Below are 10,000 nucleotides of genomic sequence, written 5' to 3' on the forward strand. Positions count from 1 at the left end.
CAAAAATTTCAAAGTCCCGTTGCTGGGCAACGGTGGCGTCCACAGCAACGGTGCTCAAAAGCGTACAACTAGGTCCTGGTATGAACCTACCAGTTAAGTTTCATCAAAATCGGTTGACTCCTCTGGCCTCCAGAGCTGTCCATTACATGCATACAGACAGACGGAAAACCTGAGAATAACGGTAGTCTAGCGACCACTCAATATATATATATATATATATATATATATATATATATATATATATATATATATATATATATATATATATATATATATATATATATCTCTATACATACATATATACAGTAGACTAGGCGTAAGTCGTCACCATCGGGACCGAGAAAAAAGTGACAACTTAGAAATGTGACGACTTGCGCGTATGCGAACATTCATGATGACTGTGGGGTGAAGGATGAAGTCGCGCGTGGCCTGGACACGTATGTGTGAGAGCCGGCTATTGTACCAAAAGGAAAACACCATCCTCGGGGCATAGGTGGGGGTTCATTGGTGAGTTGGAAAGTGATCAAGCAAAGATGGAATTCATGAATCAGTTTATCAAAAGTAAAGATAATGAACAACTGTAAGACAACAACGTCGCCTGCTTATCACCATGATGGGATTGACCAACGAACCCCAGAGACTTTTCTGGCAGCATCTGCCAGAAAAGCCCAGTCTCATCGGCATTGTACACGTCCCGAGGCTGATACCTTTCCAAGATGTCCTTCAATTTGCCATCCTTCCAGTTGTGCACCACTGCCGAATCCACGCTGGCCTGATTCGCCGCACTTCTTGACCTTGCCGATTCCCCACCTCACTTTGAATCTGTCTATCCAGTGCATCGGCAAGGTATCGGCATCATTATGCCCGATGTCCGCAGTGAATTGACGTGCCTTCAGCAGCAACATTTCACCGTCCAACCGAATATTTGGCTGAGCCGACATTTGCCGAAACCAGATGATGAGCGCGTCATCGACATCTTTAAAGGACACACATTTCACACTTACCACCGGCCTCGCGATCTTCTCCACTTGTCCAAACATCGTGCCCTTATTCTTCAAGATATCATTCAATGTCTGCCGTTTGATGTCCAACTTCTCAGCTATGGCTGTTTTCTTCATCAGTGGGTTTGCCTCGCTAAACTGGATAATGTCGTATTTTTCTTGGTAGGTTTTAGTTGTAAGCTTACGCTTCGTCCCCATTGTCCTGCCTGCAGTGCGATCAACGTGTGTACGCAGTTATAAATAGCCTATCACTGGCTGTGTAAACCAATGAGCGAGCATCACGATTCCATGAAATCGGGATTCTCACGAGGCAGCAGTTCCGTGTGACGAGTTAGGCGTGGTAATTTACTTGAGTTTCCATTACGTGGGAACGGACAACATCTGACGACTTAGACAAAGTGACGACTTAGAGATGACGACTTACAGAGGGATGACCCTTTATTCATAAGGACTTAACATGAGATAAATTCGGGACTTTTTGATGCTGCCGACTTAGGCGAAGTGACGAGTTGCACGCTGCCGACTTACGCCTAGTCTACTGTATATACATATGTGTATATATATATATATATATATATATATATATATATATATATATATATATATGTATTTTTACATATATATGTACCCTTTTTGCAGGCTTGCGAACTTGGTAATCATCCAACATGAAACATTTAATTTTCCTTCTTGTCGGAATCATATTGCACAGAGCAGCCTTTTTTCTTTGGACAACAGGTTGGAGGAAAACACGAGAAGCCACCGTGTGACCTTGTGTGCTTGTTTGTTAATTTAGTTTATTTGCACTTTTTGCGAACCTTCATGTCTATTGCACCATTAAGATGTCTTTCTTCTTCCTTGTAAAGTGATCTGTTGTTGTTGGAGTGAAAATGCACCAGGGGGTGTTTTTGTTCACTTTTAATTGTCAAATCCACTTCCCCCCCCCTCATTCGGCTTTGAGTAAAATCCCAAGAGAACATCGGCGCAGGGTGTGAGAGATGATTAATGTCCAATCCGCCCTCAAGGCGGAACATTTTAATATATAATGCTATAGCTGTACCCGTTGATATCATCAAAAGGCAATAACAAACAACCAACAGTGGCATTTGATAAATAATCAGGGTTTCTTTTGGTCTAATTTAACATGGTTTCACATGTTGACTCTTAAGATGACTTTTTATTTTTATTTTTTTTCAACAAAGCAGGTTTTGTTTTTCCATCTGGTACTAAAAACCAAAGGCCTTGATGTCAAAGCAGAATTCAGGCTCGCTTTTTGTGCACATCCCATCTTATCTTGAACCTATTGAAAGTCTCACAAATGTCACACAGCTCGAGCATCACTCTGACCCTTCTTCACTCATTGAGGCATGCAAACGCATGAAAACTTCACTTATTGAGGAAAATCAGTCCCACTTTCTTGACACCATAAAGGCCCTGTGGCCTATGCTGTCATTCATTGTGGGTTTTGTTTCCTTCTCTTTCTGTTTATAACAGTGTCTTTCTTATAAGAGAGGGCAGAGGGTGCAAGACCAAAATGGAGGCGGAAGAAGACAGAGATACCACCAACCTGCTTGTGATGTAAAAGTAACATGCCAAGACACTCAGCTTTGTAGTGGGAGATCTCAATGATTTTGAAGGCCTTGCTTGCCACGGTACGGAGAAGGGCAAGGTGTGAGGCAGGGTTGCCAGCTGAAAGGGGAGAGCAACACTCCATCAAGCTTCGAATGAAGGCCTTGTAGGTTGTTAAAAGGCCAAGAAAAGACCAGATTGGCCAAGAAATGACCTTGCATAATGGAGGATTCCCAGTCAGCAGCTGGCTTTGGAGACCATTTTGGAAATGTGGTCTACCCAAAAAAAGATCATGGCTGATGGTGAGGCCCAAACGTTTGAGTGACAACTTAGGGTTAGTCGGGGTTGAAAGACGTATTCCAATTGTTGGAGCAGCTCCTGATTCTATGAAGGTCTGCAGAGAGGGAAGAGGCTGCTGGCTGTCTGAAGGATGAGAAATGATATGGCAGAGCGTAGAATCATCAGCAAAGAGATAGGCAGGAATTTCCAGGATGCTTATGTATTTTGTGATGATTTTTAGTGCATTGTGTTGTTTATTATGCCCTGCTTTAGGAAACTCCCTCCATTCGAACATTGACTTGGAAGGGGGATGGGAGGGCAGGGGAGGGGGGCAGCCTTTTTGTTTAATGTTGCCCCTCAGTCTCGAGTAACCCCGAATTGATTGTGTGGTGTGTCTCTCCTGCCTCTAGGCGGAATATTTGAAACCCCCGAGGGTGGACCTCCCAGTGCTGAAGAGGTTGCCTTCAAATTTGCTGTGAACAACATAAACCGCAACCGCACGTTACTGCCCAACACCACACTGACGTACGATATCCAGAGAATCAGCGCCTACGACAGCTTTGAGGCTTCTCGCAAAGGTGAGACCTTCGCTGGATTAAAAGCCGAGTTGGTCTGATGAGCAATCCCATGTTTTCTTTTAATTTATGTGTCTTTTATCACTTATAAAAAGGAGGCCTTTTCATCAAGGCTGTTGCCCTTTTATGTAGCATTTATTTCAATAACATACTCATTCAGTCGTTCATTAATTTTCAACCAAAGGCACATGCTCAGTCAAAAGTCATGACATTGCAGATCAAGAAAGGCAAAGAGGATGCAGATTGATTGATGTTCAATTCACTCAATATAATTTGGTCATAGCACATCAGCCTGTTAAGAATATCGTGTCATCATCTGTCCAACCATGGACAAAATGATTACAGACAGGCAGGCCAGATTAGTTTCCAATCTAAAGGAAAGTATTCCACGAGGCATTACTTTCTGTTTGCACCACGCCAGTCAGCAGCTTTAGATGGGGATTAAACCCAGGACTTTACAGCTCAGAAAAGATAATGTTGCTGGCATTGAACCATCATGCATTTTAAGAAATTATAATCATAAACGTTGATTTAAGTCTTTAAAATCTTGCAGCTCATGTTGTATTGACAGGAGTGACATTTTTACAACAAAAAAATCCATCAGGGTTGGAGGGGGTGGGGTGGAGGCATCAATTAAAACACCCCTTTGGAAGTTGATTAACGACCTTATTTAATTTATCATTAATCAAGGCAGTGTTATCCTTGGTCACCTCACTGCCCCTCACTGGGGTCTTAATTCGCCATTGTTTTTGGCCTGCTCAACAATGCCTTGACTTGTAACAGGCTGCGACGGTTTCAAAACGATTTTTTTTTTCACTTTCTTCACTCATATCATCGAATGCCCGATCATCATACCTATGAATCGCTGGATACATTGCAACGTTTATAGACGCCCGGAGACACCAGTGTTCGTGGCTTTATTTCATTTCGGCCCATGCCATAACCTCTAGAATCTCTTAATCTGAGCCGAACTTCAAAATAAAAGTTCCAGAATTGAACTTATCAGCAGTTCCGACTGCGAAAAAAAAATGTGTTCATTTATCCAATTTTGACATTGCTTGACATTCTGGGGGTCTCCGGGTGTACGGTGTTGATATGATCGATCGGTAATCGCGAATTGCTTGCCAAGCCAGCCGTTCCTTATCGACCGTTTCATTGGAGTGCGAGCTTGAGTGCTTAAGCCATTCACCACTCAATCTACGATCTTTACAAGCTTCCATGGCAATACCATGGCTCGGTTCTCCGTGGGGACATTCCCGGTGTTAGGAAGTTAAAATACATTAGATTATTATCATAATGAATAAAAAATGTTTTTAGTTGTTGCAAAACAATAAATCGTCACGTTGTGGAGTTGTAACGTGACTTTCTTCACTTTGTGATAATTTGTGTTTCTGTTTGCGGGGGTGACATCAATGGGTGACATCACGCACGGGGGGGGGGGGGGGGAAGGCGCAGCAGTTGTTGCATGGTTTTAGGAATTGCATCTGTGTCAAGATGGTTGCTCATACAAACCTTGAATAAATGGTGACAGAACTTGATCGAGACTCCACATTTGCTCAGCAGGCACATCTGTCAGAGCTGAAACCCCTAAAACATCACGGCAAGATAGCCAAGAGGTATGCATGCTCGCTCTAAGCTGTCTAGCTTGGGTTTGAATCCTGACCCAGCTATAAAATGTCATCCCTGTGTTTCACAGGCAGGGTGAGTCATCCATTTGTTTGCCATCTCTTGGATGGACATTAAACTGGGCATCACACCTGCTGGAATCCCTCTTTCTCCTCTTCCCCTCCCCTCTCCCCCCCTCACTCTCCCCTCTGCTCTCCCATCCCTGTCCCACTCTCTCCCACCCTCTCCCTCTCTCCCACCCTCTCCCTCTCTCCCACCCTCTCCCTCTCTCCCACCCTCTCCCTCTCTCCCACCCTCTCCCTCTCTCCCACCCTCTCCCTCTCTCCCACCCTCTCCCTCTCTCCCACCCTCTCCCTCTCTCCCACCCCTCTCTCCTCCCCTCTCTCCCCGACCCCTTTCATCTCCCTTTTTTCCTCTCTCTCCTGCCCCTCTTTCTCTTCTCTTCCTCTCTCCGCCACCCCTCTTCTCCACCCCTCTCCCCCTTTCTCTCACTGCTCTTCCTCTCCCACCACTAATAAATGCAAGTCGAGAACTCCTTTCCGCCCTCAAGTCCCCCTACCAAACGCAAGTTCAGACTCCCTCCCCTCATGCTTATCCTCCTTACTCCCCCCTCCTCACTCCCCTCCTCTTTCCTCTCCCTCTCTCTCCTTCCTCTCCCTACCCCTCCTCTCCCTCCTCCTCTCTCCCTCCTCTCTCCCTCCTCTCCCTCCTCTCCCTCCTCTCCCTCCTCTCTCCCTCCTCTCCCTCCTCTCTCCCTCCTCTCCCTCCTCTCCCTCTCTTCCCCCCCTCCCACCTATTTCTTCCCCCATTAATATTACCATCAGCAAAGCAACGGGTTGTATTTGCTCGTTAATAATAATTAATATGACACCAAAAGTACTCACTCGTTGAAACAAAATTCGTCAATGATGGCAGCAATGAGTCAGTATAGCTTATTCATGTTAGAAATTGGAAGCTGGTCAAAAATGGAAGATATCAGTAAATGAAGAGTAGGGAGAATATCAGGGTGTAGAAGCTACATGGTGTCAATGCTGTGAGATTGAACAAACTAAAGGTTCAGAGGACAAGAAGTGAGGCTATGTGGAGGCACAGCAAGGCATGAAAATCTAGCAGGAAAGTGTACGGGGCAAAAATTAAAAGAGGAAAATAATGAAGTGGCAAAGGATTTGTATCTATTCTATGGGAGGCAGAGAGATGATGGTCTGAGAGAAGAGGGAGTAAAGTTTATTTGAAAGGTGGCTAAGGGCTGCAAAAAGCTGGAAGGGATATTGGGGACATTAAGGTGATAATGAAGGGTAGAGGGGAGAGCATTAATGGGGAATAAGTACATTCTTAATAGATTGGAAAGAATATTTTGAGTAACTACTAAAAGAGGAGATTGAGCGACGTATTGGGAGAGGTCGGCAAGATGCAAGAGCCAGTAAGAGGTGTAGAGCAGGTCGTGGCAGTTCTCAGAGAAATTAAGATTGAAAAGGCTAGTGGACCATGATTAGGGATTGTGGGATGGAGAAGTGCATTGGCATGGCAGTTGTGGGTTAAGGTTTGGAAGGAGGAGAGGATACAAAAGTATTGGCAGAAGATGTACTTAATGGCTATCTGAGAGATTAAATGGGATGGGATGGAGTGTTGGAAATTACAAGGGTATAAAGTTGATGGAGCAAGTGCTCAAAGTGATGGAAAGGGTAGTGAATGACAGGCTAAGATAGTTGATGTGGATGGAGCTTGGATGTATTGCCAGGTAGGGGAATAACAGATGCTATCTTCACTCTAAGAGATAGGAGAAACTTTTTGAAGGTGAAATAGTTGCATTATCACTGAGGATTTCATAAAGCAAATGAAGGATGTTGAGTGAGGGAGCAAGAAGTGAGTTACTGTGGGAAATATTTGCAGATGATTTGATGGTGACTTCAGACTCTGATGAGGGACTTCAAGATGCAATGGTTGCAGGACAGGAAAGTGTGGAAAGTGGTGGACTGAGGGAAAATGTCAGAAAAACAAATGTAATGGTGAGAAAGAGAGAGAAAAGAAGAGAAGAGAAGAGAAGAGAGATGCGGTGACGGAAAGTTGAGATGGATGGATATACAGTGGGGAGAACAAGTATTTGATACACTGCCGATTTTGCAGGTTTTCCCACTTACAAAGCACTTAGAGGTCTGTAATTTTTTATCATAGGTACACTTCAACTGTGAAAGACGGAATCTAAAACAAAAATCCTGAAAATCACATTGTATGATTTTTAAATAATTAATTTTCATTTTATTGCATGAAATAAGTATTTGATCACCTACCAACCAGTAAGAATTCCGGCTCTCACAGACCTGTTAGTTTTGTCTTTAAGAAGCCCTCCCATTATCCACTCATTACCTGTATTAACTGCACTTGTTTGAACTCGTTATCTGCATAAAAGACAGCTGTCCACACTCAATCAATCAGACTCCAACCTCTCCAAAATGGGCAAGACCAGAGAGCTGTCTAATATAAGGACATCAGGGAAAAAATTGTAGACTTGCACAAGGCTGGGATGGGCTACAGGACAATAGGCAAGCAGATTCATGAGAAGGCAACAACTGTTGGTGCAATTATTAGAAAATAGAAGAAGTTCAAGATAAGTCATTCTCCCTCAGTCTGGGGCTCCATGCAAGATCTCACCTCGTGGAGCCTCAATGATCATGAGAAAGGTGAGGGATCAGCCCAGAACTACATGGCAGGACCTGGTCAATGACCTGAAGAGAGCTGGGACCACAGTATCAAAGAAAACCATAAGTAACACACTACGCCATCATGGATTAAAATCCTGCAGCGCACGCAAGGTCCCTGTGCTCAAGCCAGCGCATGTTCAGGCCCGTCTGAAGTTTGCCAATGACCATCTGGATAATCCAGAGGAGGAATGGGAGAAGGTCATGTGGTCTGATGAGACCAAAATAGAGCTTTTTGGTTTAAACTCCACTCGCCGTGTTTGGAGGAAGAAGAAGGATGAGTACAACCCCAAGAACACCATCCCAACCATGAAGCATGGAGGTGGAAACATCATTCTTTGGGGATGCTTTTCTGTAAAAGGGACAGGACGACTGCACCGTATTGAGGGGAGGATGGATGGGGCCATGTATCGCAAGATCTTGGCCAACAACCTCCATCCCTCAACAAGAGCATAGAAGATGGGGCGTGGCTGGGTCTTCCAGCATGACAACAACCCGAAACACACAGCCAGGGCAACTAAGGAGTGGCTCCGTAAGAAGCATCTCAAGGTCCTGGAGTGGCCTCACCAGTCTCCAGACCTGAACCCAATGGAAAATCTTTGGAGGGAGCTGAAAGTCTGTGTTGCCCAGCGACAGCCCCGAAACCTGAAGGATCTGGAGAAGATCTGTATGGAGGAGTGGGCCAAAATCCCTGCTGCAGTCTGTGCAAACCTGGTTAAGAACTATAGGAAACGTCTGATCTCTCGAATTGCAAACAAAGGTTTCTGTATCAAATATTAAGTTCTGTTTTTCTGACGTATCAAATACTTATTTCATGCAATAAAATGCAAATTAATTATTTGAAAATCGTACAATGTGATTTTCAGGATTTTTGTTTTAGATTCCGTCTTTCACAGTTGAATTGTACCTATGATAAAAATTACAGACCTCTACGTGCTTTGTAAGTGGGAAAACCTGCAAAATCGGCAGTGTATCTAATACTTGTTCTCCCCACGGTGTGTGTGTGTGTGTGTGTATATATATATATATATATATATATATATATATATATATATATATATATACATTTATATATTGTTATGTGTGTGTATGTATGTATCTGTATATATTATTGCGGGCTGGGGGTCGGGTGAGAAGATCACTGGGGGGGGGGGGGTGGGGGTGGGGGGAAGCTATCTCGGCTCCCCACCAGACTCCCCGGAATTGTAGGCCATTGCGCATGGATAATTCCGTCTGTGACGCGGCGGGTCGCAAACCGACCGTGGACGCCAATAACTCAACCTCGTGACTTAGGGTCCTCCGTCTAGATAATCTGGTTACCTAAAAATAACCACGTGATTTATTACCGGGGAACACGCCCTCTGTACTCCTTGTCCGAACCGGATCACTTTACCGGACCGGATGCAGCCGAGTGACACTGCCAAGGACGTACTGGCTAAAGGGAACGGATCATTGGGAATAAAGTCCCGGCTAAGCTGAGATTCGGACCATGCTGGATCAATGCAAGAAAAGACAAGAATGAGCAGGGAACATTTCGAATAATGATTTATTTACAAGCAGGCGAGGAAAAGTATGTGGGACAGGGAATAGATTTATTGGGGTGTGCAAGCAGAGATAGGGAAGAAAGGTGTAGTGTGACAATAAACAAGCAACTTACAAAAGCAGACAGAGCTGACTCAACATGAAATAATAATAACAATAATAATGATGATAATAGTAATCTTCTGCAGTCTTACTTATGTGGACAGGCGCCAGGACACAAACACACACACACACACACACACACACACACACACACACGCACACACACAGACACAGAAAACCTGATGAAGAGGAGTTATTACAGCAAGACAGGAGAGGAGTTGAGGCTATGGTCTCTCGGTACCTTTGCACATACCCCCCTGACAGCTGGCCCGTCGTCTCTTGCTTCGTGGCAACTCGTGCAAAGCGTCGTCCAGAGAATGCGACGCGACCGTCAGCATGAAGGAGGGGTTTGAGTTGGGAGCATGGAGTCAGCGTCGTGTGGGTGGAGGCCGAGTCCAGGCGATGACGTATGGAGTCGAAGAACAGCTTGAGCGGGAGGCGAGGCAGGGCAGAGAGAGAGATCGAAGGCTCCGCTCGGACTTTTATAGGCCCCGTGGTGCGTGGCGGAGGCCACCCCGAAGCTCTGTGTCATCACCCAAATCGAGCGCTCTGATTGGCCCTGACCCCCTGTGTGGCCCGGCTGCGATGGCCGGAAACCACAACATTCCACTTC

General features: G+C 44.9%; 1 protein-coding gene across 1 annotated transcript in view; it reads left to right on the forward strand.

Annotated features, from left to right (window-relative positions):
- LOC147034347 (glutamate receptor ionotropic, kainate 2-like) overlaps window positions 1–10,000 on the forward strand; it is a 423,936-nt gene that overhangs the window by 170,834 nt on the left and 243,102 nt on the right. Inside the window, exon 2 of the mRNA XM_085881293.1 lies at window positions 3,257–3,424. Coding sequence (XP_085737419.1) covers window positions 3,257–3,424 — 168 coding nt within the window. The remainder of the gene's footprint in view (window positions 1–3,256; window positions 3,425–10,000) is intronic.

This window comes from Eptatretus burgeri, chromosome 1, assembly GCF_056783735.1.
Source record: "Eptatretus burgeri isolate ZD-2024b chromosome 1, Ebu_testis_v1, whole genome shotgun sequence".
In the NCBI taxonomy this organism is placed as follows: Eukaryota; Metazoa; Chordata; class Myxini; order Myxiniformes; family Myxinidae; genus Eptatretus; species Eptatretus burgeri.